Here is a 15,743-nt window from a genome sequence, read left to right as displayed (position 1 = left end):
CCGCCTCCTGGTGGTGAGGGTAGGTAATAACACATCCGCCACGCTGATCCTCAACACGGGGGCCCCTCAGGGGTGCGTGCTCAGCCCCCTCCTGTACTCCCTGTTCACTCATGACTGCATGGCTAGGCACGACTCCAACACCATCATTAAGTTTGCCGATGACACAACAGTGGTAGGCCTGATCACAGACAACGACGAGACAGCCTATAGGGAGGAGGTCAGAGACCTGGCAGTGTGGTGCCAGAATAACAACCTATCCCTCAACGTAACCAAGACTAAGGAGATGATTGTGGACCACAGGAAAAGGAGGACCAAGCACGCCCCCATTCTCATCGACATGGCTGTAGTGGAGCAGGCTGAGAGCTTCAAGTTCCTTGGTGTCCACATCACCATCAAACTAACATGGTCCAAGCACAGCAAGACAGTCGTGAAGAGGGCACGACAAAACCTATTCCCCCTCGGGAGACTGAAAAGATTTGGCATGGGTCCTGAGATCCTCAAATGGTTCTACAGCTGCAACATCGAGAGCATCCTGACTGGTTGCATCACTGCCTGGTATGGCAACTGCTCGATCTCCGACCGCAAGGCATTACAGAGAGTAGTGCGTACAGCCCAGTACATCACTGGGGCCAAACTGCCTGCCATCAAGGACCTCTATACCAGGCGGTGTCAGAGGAAGGCCCTACAAATTGTCAAAGACTCCATCCACCCCAGTCATAAACTGTTCTCTCTGCTACCGCACGGCAAGCGGTACAGGAGCGCCAAGTCTAGGTCCAAGAGGCTTTTTAACAGCTTCTACCCCCAAAGCCATAAGACTCCTGAACATCTAATCAAATGGCTACCCAGACCCCTCTTTTACGCTGCTGCTACTCTCTGTTTATTATCTATGCATAGTGTGACGCTCGTCGTAAGGAGTAGACCAAGGTGCAGCGTGTTGATAAAGAACACTATACAAAACAATAAACAAAGAAACACGAACGTCACGTTCTGCAGGCTTTACAGAGCTGTGCAAAAACATGATCCCACAAACCCAGGTGGAAAAAACCCCCTATTTAATTATGATCTCCAATTAGAGACAACGAGGACCAGCTGCCTCTAATTGGAGATCATCCCAAACAAACCAACATAGAAATACCAAAACTAGAACCTAACAACATAGACATAGAAAACATAGAATAAACCCCCCTGTCACGCCCTGACCAACTCTACCATAGAAAATAACAGCTTACCGTGGTCAGGACGTGACACATAGTCACTTTAACTCTACCTACATGTACATAATGCCTCAATTACCCCGACTAACCGGTGCCCCCGCACATTGACAGTATTAAAACTGTAGACCTGCTGTATTATACATATAGTCTACAATACAGTATTACAACTGTAGACCTGCTGTATTATTCATATAGTCTACAATACAGTATTAAAACTGTAGACCTGCTGTATTATACATATAGTCTACAATACAGTATTACAACTGTAGACCTGCTGTATTATACATATAGTCTACAATACAGTATTACAACTGTAGACCTGCTGTATTATAGTCTACAATACAGTATTACAACTGTAGACCTGCTGTATTATAGTCGACAATACAGTATTAAACTGTAGGCCTGATGTATTATACATATAGCCTACAATACAGTATTACAACTGTAGGCCTGCTGTGTGTTACATAATCTACAATACAGTATTACAATACAGTATTACAAGTGTCAATGTCTATTTTCCATGTCCCAAGTTTGTGCCAGCCACAGTTAAGGTCAATAACACTGGTAGGGAAACAACAGACTAAGGGCTCTATTCAGTCTAGATCGCCAAAGTGTTACAGATCAGGAAGTGTTACAGATCAGGAAGTGTTACAGATCAGAAAGTGTTACAGATCAGAAAGTGTTACAGATCAGGAAGTGTTACAGATCAGGAAGTGTTACAGATCAGAAAGTGTTACAGATCAGAAAGTGTTACAGATCAGAAAGTGTTACAGATCAGGAAGTGTTACAGATCAGGAAGTGTTACAGATCAGGAAGTGTTACAGATCAGGAAAGTGTTCCAGATCGCTGAAGCGTTACAGATCGCTGAAGCGTTGCAGATTACGCAATATACATTTGAAAGTAATTTCCGACAGAGACGACGTAGCCGAAGCTGCGTTTTGCCGTGAATGCAGTCTCCGCCAACGTGGGAACATGCCTTTAAACTTCCGGATTGAACCCTAAAAACACCTAAAAACACGTACAAACATAACTGAACCTGTCACGACTCCCGCCGAAGTCGGCCCCTCTCCTTGTTCGGGCGGCGTTCGGCGGTCGACGTCACCGGCTTACTAGTTGCCACCGATCGATGTTTCACTGTTCGTTTGGTTTTGTCTTTATTGTGTACACCTGTTTTGATTTTCCCTAATTATGTTTATTATTTAAACCTTTGCATTTCCTGTTTTGTCTTGTCGGTAATTGTTTCCTGTTGTGTGTGAACGGAGGTGTTTTCTCCGCGATATTTATTGTCCTCGGAGAAGACTTATTGATTATTTAAGTAAACACGTTTGTTTACATTGATCCCTGTGTCCTGCGCCTGACTCCTCTGCTTCTCCTAAATATAATCATGACAGAACCCCTCTATTTTTGCAACCATTCTGCTGTCCAAACAAGAAAACCTCTCTCTGGGTTTACAAAAAGCAGATTATTGAAAAGTAAATAATAAAATGTTATGAAGCAGAGAGCTGCCAGGTTACCATGTCTCTGGATCATTTGAGACTGGGCAAGGATTATTCTGGAAACATCTGGGCCTGCACCGTACTCTAACAGACCGGGGAGAACGATGGCTTTGTGGATTAAACACAGATAGTCTGTTGAATGTGCTGCTCAACTCCCTTACGAAGAAGTCTTCTGACCTCAATGGGACTGCGTGGTTCAATAAAGGTTAGATAAAAAAAAAAAAAAATTAAAATCGTACTGATTGATGGTCTATCTTTTGAGTTAAATACTCTATTAGGCTTACATGATCCTTGAATTCGGAATCATCAAATCAATGATTTTTTTGCTGGTCGATTACAGATTGTGCTAGTGTTGTTAGCGGTGAGACACACAGATAAATCTGACTGCCGATAGGTACTACTGCCAGCATACTGAGTTCGGAGGCCGTTCCTTCTTTTGCTAGAGTAAAAAAAGTACCTGCTGTGTAGCGACCTGACTATCAACAAGGGCTTTACTACAAATTATAGCTAGATAGCCACAACATTAACGCAGCTTGCTAGCTAGTTAGCTGACATTAGCTATCTGCAACAGGCACAAGCCAAACAAGCTACTGCCACCTTGTGGTCTGTGTTTGGATTATATTAAATCGGTGGTGGAGCTGCACTATGTGAACAACAATGAGTTAAACTGCCGACACTCTGGGCAGAACTGCCGACGCTCTGGGCAGAACTGCCGACGCTCTGGGCAGAACTGCCGACGCTCTGGGCAGAACTGCCGACGCTCTGGGCAGAACTGCCGACACTCTGGGCAGAACTGCCGACACTCTGGGCAGAAACGACACTCTGGGCAGAACGACACTCTGGGCAGAACTGCCGACACTCTGGGCAGAACTGCCGACACTCTGGGCAGAACTGCCGACACTCTGGGCAGAACTGCCGACACTCTGGGCAGAAGCACTAAGTATGTCTATGTGTCTGAGCCCTTACATCTTATGAGACACGGTATTGTGTGTACTTGTAATCAATGACTTTATGAAATTCACTTTGCGCGAAGACTTATTGTTAATGGTGTGGAACGTTCTAACAAAAAACATCTGAATCAAACATTTAACTAGATACATATTTTATTGTTTAACGTTACAGCAAAAATATTACAATAATCTCACGCCACACAATTGAAATGTCAGTGACCTACAACAAGATAAAGTCATCTCATGAACATCCAACAAATTGGTGTTGACTTGACTCTTAGGCTGGAGAGAGAACGAACACATCACATTGGGATGAACAACAACTGTCATAACGCATGTTAAGATTACTTACCAACTATATAGTTAAATAAATTAAACAAATAATCTCTATGTAAAAACATAAAACGTAATTCTCTCAGCAAAGACAAAACAACAAACCATCGGTAACCGGTTTCGTATGGGTTCTCCCCCTCACCCATATCACCATTCAACCACGGACATAGCCTGGATCCACATCTGGTTGTGTTGTCCTTGCCAACTCCTAAGGTGACAATGACCATAGGAGTTAGCAAGACAGCACAAGCAGATCAGGTGACCAGGCTATGGGACCAGGCTACCAAATACAGGGTATGGTGGTTAGTACCAGCTTTAGTCTCAAAAAATACACTGTATCTATTTATAAACAACAACAAACAAAAACACATTCAACCATTTTCAATGTCATATTTCTAAAATACAATCTAGAATATGTAGATATATACAATTCCCACAGTATTACGCGATACAAAACACATTCTTCAAAAAGAGAAGAATAAATGAAGAGGGTTGGAAGTAAAGTAAGAGTAAAGAGCTGTTTGGGTTCTTAATAATATATTTGTATTTTTTGGGGGGGTCAAAATAAAGTACTAAATTAAAGGTAATAAGATTCAGTCTAGACTGATTTGAGCGAATGCGAACTTCTACTTACAGTATGTCCGATTTTCACTTGAAGTTAGGATTCACCTCATTGTGTGTTGAAAAAGATGATTCCTTTCCTTCCAGTTTAAGAGCTGAAAGGGTTTTGAACCAGGAACCTCCTGTACTAGTTATGCAGAGTCCAGATGAGAGCAGGAGGGTTTTGAACCAGGAACCTCCTGTACTAGATCTACTACTAGAGTCCAGATGAGAGCAGGAGGGGTTTGAACCAGGAACCTCCTGCACTAGTTATGCAGAGTCCAGATGTGAACTAACATTGATTATAGTACTAGATCTGCTAACGGAGTCCAGATGAGAGCAGGAGGGTTTTGAACCAGGAACCTCCTGTACTAGATCTACTACTAGAGTCCAGATGAGAGCAGGAGGGGTTTGAACCAGGAACCTCCTGCACTAGTTATGCAGAGTCCAGATGTGAACTAACATTGATTATAGTACTAGATCTGCTAACGGAGTCCAGATGAGAGCAGGAGGGTTTTGAGCCAGGAACCTCCTGTACTAGATCTACTACTAGTCCAGATGAGAGCAGGAGGGTTTTGAACCAATAACCTTCTGCAATAGATCTGCAGTCCAGATGTCACCCAACACCGTTAACAGTATACAGAATTACAGTGTTTTTGAAATAGATTGATAAGGATTGTTTTCCAGTTTGTGTGCAAAAGTTTAACCAACAACCTCATGCTTCAGACTAGTGTTACTACCAGAGTCCAGGTGTGAACCAACACTGTTAACTGCAACCAGATGACAGACAGCGGCGTGGAGGCGGAGCAGCCTGACGACCACCTGTGGTGATTGGTTCTGTCGTGGCCATGGGCGAGGCCTCTTTCAAGGTCATGGTGGTGAGGTCCTACGGTGACGTAACCGTTGGTGATACGCACCAGAGGAGGAGGAGGAGGAGGAGGAAACTGGACTGTGGTGCTGAGAAACAACAGAGAAGAGGATTACATGTTAGATTAAGATTGGATAGGAGTTATGTTAGATTAAGATTGGATAGGAGTTATGTTAGATTAAGATTGGATAGGAGTTATGTTATGTTAGATTAAGATAGGATAGGAGTTATGTTATGTTTGATTCACCTTGGATAGGAGTTATGTTATGTTAGATTAAGATAGGATAGGAGTTATGTTATGTTTGATTCACCTTGGATAGGAGTTATGTTATGTTTGATTCACCTTGGATAGGAGTTATGTTATGTTTGATTCACCTTGGATAGGAGTTATGTTATGTTAGATTAAGATAGGATAGGAGTTATGTTATGTTTGATTCACCTTGGATAGGAGTTATGTTATGTTTGATTCACCTTGGATAGGAGTTATGTTATGTTAGATTAAGATAGGATAGGAGTTATGTTATGTTTGATTCACCTTGGATAGGAGTTATGTTATGTTTGATTCACCTTGGATAGGAGTTATGTTATGTTTGATTCACCTTGGATAGGAGTTATGTTATGTTAGATTAAGATAGGATAGGAGTTATGTTATGTTTGATTCACCTTGGATAGGAGTTATGTTATGTTTGATTCACCTTGGATAGGAGTTATGTTATGTTTGATTCACCTTGGATAGGAGTTATGTTATGTTAGATTAAGATAGGATAGGAGTTATGTTATGTTTGATTCACCTTGGATAGGAGTTATGTTATGTTTGATTCACCTTGGATAGGAGTTATGTTATGTTTGATTCACCTTGCATAGTAATCAGTGTGTTATGTCTGTCTGTGGGTTGAGAGATAATGTCACACATTCCCTGCCATCACATGGTCTCAGACTCTCCCTTGAAACAAACATTCTGTAATCTCAACGTGACTTTCCTCAATAAACAAATTATAAAAACTAAATATATTTGTATTTTATTTAGTCTGGTCTTAGTCATTTTGATTAAAATATAATTAAGTCTTAGTCACATTTTTGTCAATTGAATAATGATTTAGTCTAGTGATTTAGTCATATCACATTTGTATTTCTTCATTAACCTATACTAAACATAAATCACTGAATTCCATGTGCACGAACATAGCCATGTCCTACAAAAATACTGTTCAACATAACCTCCTTTCCCAACAGCACAAATATGACAAATATATATATACAGTATATATAACAATAATATTATAGAAGAATGATCTGGCCATGTAAATTCCTAATTCAGACTACATAGATACATTACATACAAAACAAACGAGAGAGAGAGAGAGAGAGACTTGAGTTGAGTCCCTATGGCTGAAGTGGAATCCCAGTGCTTGAGTCCTGGTTCATGTGCTCAAGTCTCAGTTACTGTGTCCACATTAACTCAATATAAAGTTATTTACCCAGTCAGACATAGAGTTATTTACCCAGTCAGAGTAGAGGAGTTATTTACCCAGTCAGATATAGAGGAGTTATTTACCCAGTCAGATATAGAGGAGTTATTTACCCAGTCAGATATAGAGGAGTTATTTACCCAGTCAGATATAGAGGAGTTATTTACCCAGTCAGATATAGAGTTATTTACCCAGTCAGAGTAGAGGAGTTATTTACCCAGTCAGAGTAGAGGAGTTATTTACCCAGTCAGATATAGAGGAGTTATTTACCCAGTCAGATATAGAGTTATTTACCCAGTCAGATATAGAGGAGTTATTTACCCAGTCAGATATAGAGGAGTTATTTACCCAGTCAGAGTAGAGGAGTTATTTACCCAGTCAGATATAGAGGAGTTATTTACCCAGTCAGAGTAGAGGAGTTATTTACCCAGTCAGAGTAGAGGAGTTATTTACCCAGTCAGAGTAGAGGAGTTATTTACCCAGTCAGATATAGAGTTATTTACCCAGTCAGAGTAGAGGAGTTATTTACCCAGTCAGAGTAGAGGAGTTATTTACCCAGTCAGATATAGAGGAGTTATTTACCCAGTCAGATATAGAGGAGTTATTTACCCAGTCAGATATAGAGGAGTTATTTACCCAGTCAGATATAGAGGAGTTATTTACCCAGTCAGATATAGAGGAGTTATTTACCCAGTCAGATATAGAGGAGTTATTCACCCAGTCAGATATAGAGTTATTTACCCAGTCAGATATAGAGGAGTTATTTACCCAGTCAGATATAGAGGAGTTACTTACCCAGTCAGATATAGAGGAGTTATTTACCCAGTCAGATATAGAGGAGTTATTTACCCAGTCAGATATAGAGGAGTTATTTACCCAGTCAGATATAGAGGAGTTATTTACCCAGTCAGATATAGAGGAGTTATTTACCCAGTCAGATATAGAGGAGTTATTTACCCAGTCAGATATAGAGGAGTTATTCACCCAGTCAGATATAGAGGAGTTATTCACCCAGTCAGATATAGAGGAGTTATTTACCCAGTCAGATATAGAGGAGTTATTTACCCAGTCAGATATAGAGGAGTTATTTACCCAGTCAGATATAGAGGAGTTATTTACCCAGTCAGATATAGAGGAGTTATTTACCCAGTCAGATATAGAGTTATTTACCCAGTCAGATATAGAGGAGTTATTTACCCAGTCAGATATAGAGGAGTTATTCACCCAGGCAGATATAGAGGAGTTATTTACCCAGTCAGATATAGAGGAGTTATTTACCCAGGCAGATATAGAGGAGTTATTTACCCAGGCAGATATAGAGGAGTTATTTACCCAGTCAGATATAGAGGTGTTATTTACCCAGTCGGATATAGAGGAGTTATTTACCCAGTCAGAGTAGAGGAGTTATTTACCCAGTCAGAGTAGAGGAGTTATTTACCCAGTCAGAGTAGAGGAGTTATTTACCCAGTCAGATATAGAGGAGTTATTTACCCAGTCAGATATAGAGGAGTTATTTACCCAGTCAGAGTAGAGGAGTTATTTACCCAGTCAGATATAGAGGAGTTATTTACCCAGTCAGATATAGAGGTGTTATTTACCCAGTCAGATATAGAGGAGTTATTTACCCAGTCAGATATAGAGGAGTTATTTACCCAGTCAGATATAGAGGAGTTATTTACCCAGTCAGATATAGAGGAGTTATTTACCCAGGCAGATATAGAGGAGCCAAACATTAATACTGTTCCTAGTTTAGCTGCTAATGCTACATAATGATGTCAAACATTAATACTGTTCCTAGTTTAGCTGCTAATGCTACATAATGATGTCAAACATTGAGATTGTTCCTAGTTTAGCTGCTAATGCTACATAATGATGTCAAACATTGAGACTGTTCCTAGCTTAGCTGCTAATGCTACATAATGATGTCAAACATTAATACTGTTCCTAGTTTAGCTGCTAATGCTACATAATGATGTCAAACATTGAGATTGTTCCTAGTTTAGCTGCTAATGCTACATAATGATGTCAAACATTAATACTGTTCCTAGTTTAGCTGCTAATGCTACATAATGATGTCAAACATTGAGATTGTTCCTAGTTTAGCTGCTAATGCTACATGATGATGTCAAACATGAATGCTGTTCCTAGTTTAGCTGCTAATGCTACATAATGATGTCAAACATTGAGATTGTTCCTAGTTTAGCTGCTAATGCTACATAATGATGTCAAACATTAATACTGTTCCTAGTTTAGCTGCTAATGCTACATGATGATGTCAAACATTAATACTGTTCCTAGTTTAGCTGCTAATGCTACATAATGATGTCAAACATTGAGATTGTTCCTAGTTTAGCTGCTAATGCTACATAATGATGTCAAACATTAATGCTGTTCCTAGTTTAGCTGCTAATGCTACATAATGATGTCAAACATTAATACTGTTCCTAGTTTAGCTGCTAATGCTACATAATGATGTCAAACATTGAGATTGTTCCTAGTTTAGCTGCTAATGCTACATACTGATGTCAAACATTAATACTGTTCCTAGTTTAGCTGCTAATGCTACATAATGATGTCAAACATTAATACTGTTCCTAGTTTAGCTGCTAATGCTACATAACGATGTCAAACATTAATACTGTTCCTAGTTCAGCTGCTAATGCTACATAATGATGTCAAACATTAATACTGTTCCTAGTTTAGCTGCTAATTCTACATAACGATGTCAAACATTGAGATTGTTCCTAGTTTAGCTGCTAATGCTACATAATGATGTCAAACATTAATACTGTTCCTAGTTTAGCTGCTAATGCTACATAATGATGTCAAACATTAATACTGTTCCTAGTTTAGCTGCTAATTCTACATAACGATGTCAAACATTGAGATTGTTCCTAGTTTAGCTGCTAATGCTACATAATGATGTCAAACATTAATACTGTTCCTAGTTTAGCTGCTAATGCTACATAATGATGTCAAACATTGAGATTGTTCCTAGTTTAGCTGCTAATGCTACATAATGATGTCAAACATTGAGATTGTTCCTAGTTTAGCTGCTAATGCTACATAATGATGTCAAACATTAATACTGTTCCTAGTTTAGCTGCTAATGCTACATAATGATGTCAAACATTAATACTGTTCCTAGTTTAGCTGCTAATGCTACATAATGATGTCAAACATTAATACTGTTCCTAGTTTAGCTGCTAATGCTACATAACGATGTCAAACATTAATACTGTTCCTAGTTCAGCTGCTAATGCTACATAATGATGTCAAACATTAATACTGTTCCTAGTTTAGCTGCTAATTCTACATAACGATGTCAAACATTGAGATTGTTCCTAGTTTAGCTGCTAATGCTACATAATGATGTCAAACATTAATACTGTTCCTAGTTTAGCTGCTAATGCTACATAATGATGTCAAACATTAATACTGTTCCTAGTTTAGCTGCTAATTCTACATAACGATGTCAAACATTGAGATTGTTCCTAGTTTAGCTGCTAATGCTACATAATGATGTCAAACATTGAGATTGTTCCTAGTTTAGCTGCTAATGCTACATAATGATGTCAAACATTAATACTGTTCCTGGTTTAGCTGCTAATGTTACATGATGATATCAAACATTAATACTGTTCCTAGTTCAGCTGCTAATGCTACATAATGATGTCAAACATTGAGACTGTTCCTAGCTTAGCTGCTAATGCTACATAATGATGTCAAACATTAATACTGTTCCTAGTTTAGCTGCTAATGCTACATAATGATGTCAAACATTGAGATTGTTCCTAGTTTAGCTGCTAATGCTACATAATGATGTCAAACATTAATACTGTTCCTAGTTTAGCTGCTAATGCTACATAATGATGTCAAACATTGAGATTGTTCCTAGTTTAGCTGCTAATGCTACATGATGATGTCAAACATGAATGCTGTTCCTAGTTTAGCTGCTAATGCTACATAATGATGTCAAACATTGAGATTGTTCCTAGTTTAGCTGCTAATGCTACATAATGATGTCAAACATTAATACTGTTCCTAGTTTAGCTGCTAATGCTACATGATGATGTCAAACATTAATACTGTTCCTAGTTTAGCTGCTAATGCTACATAATGATGTCAAACATTGAGATTGTTCCTAGTTTAGCTGCTAATGCTACATAGTGATGTCAAACATTGAGATTGTTCCTAGTTTAGCTGCTAATGCTACATAATGATGTCAAACATTAATACTGTTCCTGGTTTAGCTGCTAATGCTACATAATGATGTCAAACATTAATACTGTTCCTAGTTTAACTGCTAATGCTACATAATGATGTCAAACATTAATACTGTTCCTAGTTTAGCTGCTAATGCTACATGATGATATCAAACATTAATACTGTTCCTAGTTTAGCTGCTAATTCTACATAACGATGTCAAACATTGAGATTGTTCCTAGTTTAGCTGCTAATGCTACATAATGATGTCAAACATTGAGATTGTTCCTAGTTTAGCTACTAATGCTACATAATGATGTCAAAGATTAATACTGTTCCTAGTTTAGCTGCTAATGCTACATAATGATGTCAAACATTAATACTGTTCCTAGTTTAGCTGCTAATGCTACATAATGATGTCAAACATTGAGATTGTTCCTAGTTTAGCTGCTAATGCTACATGATGATGTCAAACATGAATGCTGTTCCTAGTTTAGCTGCTAATGCTACATAATGATGTCAAACATTGAGATTGTTCCTAGTTTAGCTGCTAATGCTACATAATGATGTCAAACATTAATACTGTTCCTAGTTTAGCTGCTAATGCTACATGATGATGTCAAACATTAATACTGTTCCTAGTTTAGCTGCTAATGCTACATAATGATGTCAAACATTGAGATTGTTCCTAGTTTAGCTGCTAATGCTACATAATGATTTCAAACATTAATACTGTTCCTAGTTTAGCTGCTAATGCTACATAATGATGTCAAACATTAATACTGTTCCTAGTTTAGCTGCTAATGCTACATAATGATGTCAAACATTGAGATTGTTCCTAGTTTAGCTGCTAATGCTACATACTGATGTCAAACATTAATACTGTTCCTAGTTTAGCTGCTAATGCTACATAATGATGTCAAACATTAATACTGTTCCTAGTTTAGCTGCTAATGCTACATAACGATGTCAAACATTAATACTGTTCCTAGTTCAGCTGCTAATGCTACATAATGATGTCAAACATTAATACTGTTCCTAGTTTAGCTGCTAATTCTACATAACGATGTCAAACATTGAGATTGTTCCTAGTTTAGCTGCTAATGCTACATAATGATGTCAAACATTAATACTGTTCCTAGTTTAGCTGCTAATGCTACATAATGATGTCAAACATTAATACTGTTCCTAGTTTAGCTGCTAATTCTACATAACGATGTCAAACATTGAGATTGTTCCTAGTTTAGCTGCTAATGCTACATAATGATGTCAAACATTAATACTGTTCCTAGTTTAGCTGCTAATGCTACATAATGATGTCAAACATTGAGATTGTTCCTAGTTTAGCTGCTAATGCTACATAATGATGTCAAACATTGAGATTGTTCCTAGTTTAGCTGCTAATGCTACATAATGATGTCAAACATTAATACTGTTCCTAGTTTAGCTGCTAATGCTACATAATGATGTCAAACATTAATACTGTTCCTAGTTTAGCTGCTAATGCTACATAATGATGTCAAACATTAATACTGTTCCTAGTTTAGCTGCTAATGCTACATAACGATGTCAAACATTAATACTGTTCCTAGTTCAGCTGCTAATGCTACATAATGATGTCAAACATTAATACTGTTCCTAGTTTAGCTGCTAATTCTACATAACGATGTCAAACATTGAGATTGTTCCTAGTTTAGCTGCTAATGCTACATAATGATGTCAAACATTAATACTGTTCCTAGTTTAGCTGCTAATGCTACATAATGATGTCAAACATTAATACTGTTCCTAGTTTAGCTGCTAATTCTACATAACGATGTCAAACATTGAGATTGTTCCTAGTTTAGCTGCTAATGCTACATAATGATGTCAAACATTAATACTGTTCCTAGTTTAGCTGCTAATGCTACATAATGATGTCAAACATTGAGATTGTTCCTAGTTTAGCTGCTAATGCTACATAATGATGTCAAACATTGAGATTGTTCCTAGTTTAGCTGCTAATGCTACATAATGATGTCAAACATTAATACTGTTCCTGGTTTAGCTGCTAATGTTACATGATGATATCAAACATTAATACTGTTCCTAGTTTAGCTGCTAATGCTACATAATGATGTCAAACATTGAGATTGTTCCTAGTTTAGCTGCTAATGCTACATAATGATGTCAAACATTGAGACTGTTCCTAGCTTAGCTGCTAATGCTACATAATGATGTCAAACATTAATACTGTTCCTAGTTTAGCTGCTAATGCTACATAATGATGTCAAACATTGAGATTGTTCCTAGTTTAGCTGCTAATGCTACATAATGATGTCAAACATTAATACTGTTCCTAGTTTAGCTGCTAATGCTACATAATGATGTCAAACATTGAGATTGTTCCTAGTTTAGCTGCTAATGCTACATGATGATGTCAAACATGAATGCTGTTCCTAGTTTAGCTGCTAATGCTACATAATGATGTCAAACATTGAGATTGTTCCTAGTTTAGCTGCTAATGCTACATAATGATGTCAAACATTAATACTGTTCCTAGTTTAGCTGCTAATGCTACATGATGATGTCAAACATTAATACTGTTCCTAGTTTAGCTGCTAATGCTACATAATGATGTCAAACATTGAGATTGTTCCTAGTTTAGCTGCTAATGCTACATAATGATGTCAAACATTGAGATTGTTCCTAGTTTAGCTGCTAATGCTACATAATGATGTCAAACATTAATACTGTTCCTGGTTTAGCTGCTAATGCTACATAATGATGTCAAACATTAATACTGTTCCTAGTTTAGCTGCTAATGCTACATAATGATGTCAAACATTAATACTGTTCCTAGTTTAGCTGCTAATGCTACATGATGATATCAAACATTAATACTGTTCCTAGTTTAGCTGCTAATTCTACATAACGATGTCAAACATTGAGATTGTTCCTAGTTTAGCTGCTAATGCTACATAATGATGTCAAACATTGAGATTGTTCCTAGTTTAGCTGCTAATGCTACATAATGATGTCAAACATTAATACTGTTCCTAGTTTAGCTGCTAATGCTACATGATGATATCAAACATTAATACTGTTCCTAGTTTAGCTGCTAATTCTACATAACGATGTCAAACATTGAGATTGTTCCTAGTTTAGCTGCTAATGCTACATAATGATGTCAAACATTGAGATTGTTCCTAGTTTAGCTGCTAATGCTACATAATGATGTCAAACATTAATACTGTTCCTGGTTTAGCTGCTAATGTTACATGATGATATCAAACATTAATACTGTTCCTAGTTCAGCTGCTAATGCTACATAATGATGTCAAACATTGAGACTGTTCCTAGCTTAGCTGCTAATGCTACATAATGATGTCAAACATTAATACTGTTCCTAGTTTAGCTGCTAATGCTACATAATGATGTCAAACATTGAGATTGTTCCTAGTTTAGCTGCTAATGCTACATAATGATGTCAAACATTAATACTGTTCCTAGTTTAGCTGCTAATGCTACATAATGATGTCAAACATTGAGATTGTTCCTAGTTTAGCTGCTAATGCTACATGATGATGTCAAACATGAATGCTGTTCCTAGTTTAGCTGCTAATGCTACATAATGATGTCAAACATTGAGATTGTTCCTAGTTTAGCTGCTAATGCTACATAATGATGTCAAACATTAATACTGTTCCTAGTTTAGCTGCTAATGCTACATGATGATGTCAAACATTAATACTGTTCCTAGTTTAGCTGCTAATGCTACATAATGATGTCAAACATTGAGATTGTTCCTAGTTTAGCTGCTAATGCTACATAGTGATGTCAAACATTGAGATTGTTCCTAGTTTAGCTGCTAATGCTACATAATGATGTCAAACATTAATACTGTTCCTGGTTTAGCTGCTAATGCTACATAATGATGTCAAACATTAATACTGTTCCTAGTTTAACTGCTAATGCTACATAATGATGTCAAACATTAATACTGTTCCTAGTTTAGCTGCTAATGCTACATGATGATATCAAACATTAATACTGTTCCTAGTTTAGCTGCTAATTCTACATAACGATGTCAAACATTGAGATTGTTCCTAGTTTAGCTGCTAATGCTACATAATGATGTCAAACATTGAGATTGTTCCTAGTTTAGCTACTAATGCTACATAATGATGTCAAACATTAATACTGTTCCTAGTTTAGCTGCTAATGCTACATAATGATGTCAAACATTAATACTGTTCCTAGTTTAGCTGCTAATGCTACATAATGATGTCAAACATTGAGATTGTTCCTAGTTTAGCTGCTAATGCTACATGATGATGTCAAACATGAATGCTGTTCCTAGTTTAGCTGCTAATGCTACATAATGATGTCAAACATTGAGATTGTTCCTAGTTTAGCTGCTAATGCTACATAATGATGTCAAACATTAATACTGTTCCTAGTTTAGCTGCTAATGCTACATGATGATGTCAAACATTAATACTGTTCCTAGTTTAGCTGCTAATGCTACATAATGATGTCAAACATTGAGATTGTTCCTAGTTTAGCTGCTAATGCTACATAATGATTTCAAACATTAATACTGTTCCTAGTTTAGCTGCTAATGC

General features: G+C 37.5%; 1 protein-coding gene across 1 annotated transcript in view; it reads right to left on the bottom strand.

Annotated features, from left to right (window-relative positions):
• Window positions 1-3,795: 3,795 nt before the first annotated feature.
• Window positions 3,796-15,743, bottom strand: part of LOC106572374 (metalloprotease TIKI1) — a 181,371-nt gene continuing 169,423 nt past the window's right edge. Inside the window, exon 7 of the mRNA XM_082957000.1 lies at window positions 3,796-5,550. Within this exon, the coding sequence (XP_082813126.1) occupies window positions 5,316-5,550 (235 nt within the window). The 3' untranslated portion in view covers window positions 3,796-5,315. The remainder of the gene's footprint in view (window positions 5,551-15,743) is intronic.

The sequence above is a fragment of the Salmo salar genome, chromosome 01 (genome assembly GCF_965601325.2).
Source record: "Salmo salar chromosome 01, fSalSal1, whole genome shotgun sequence".
In the NCBI taxonomy this organism is placed as follows: Eukaryota; Metazoa; Chordata; class Actinopteri; order Salmoniformes; family Salmonidae; genus Salmo; species Salmo salar.
Note: the sequence above shows the minus strand (reverse complement) of the source record. Positions and strands in the feature narration are given on the sequence as shown.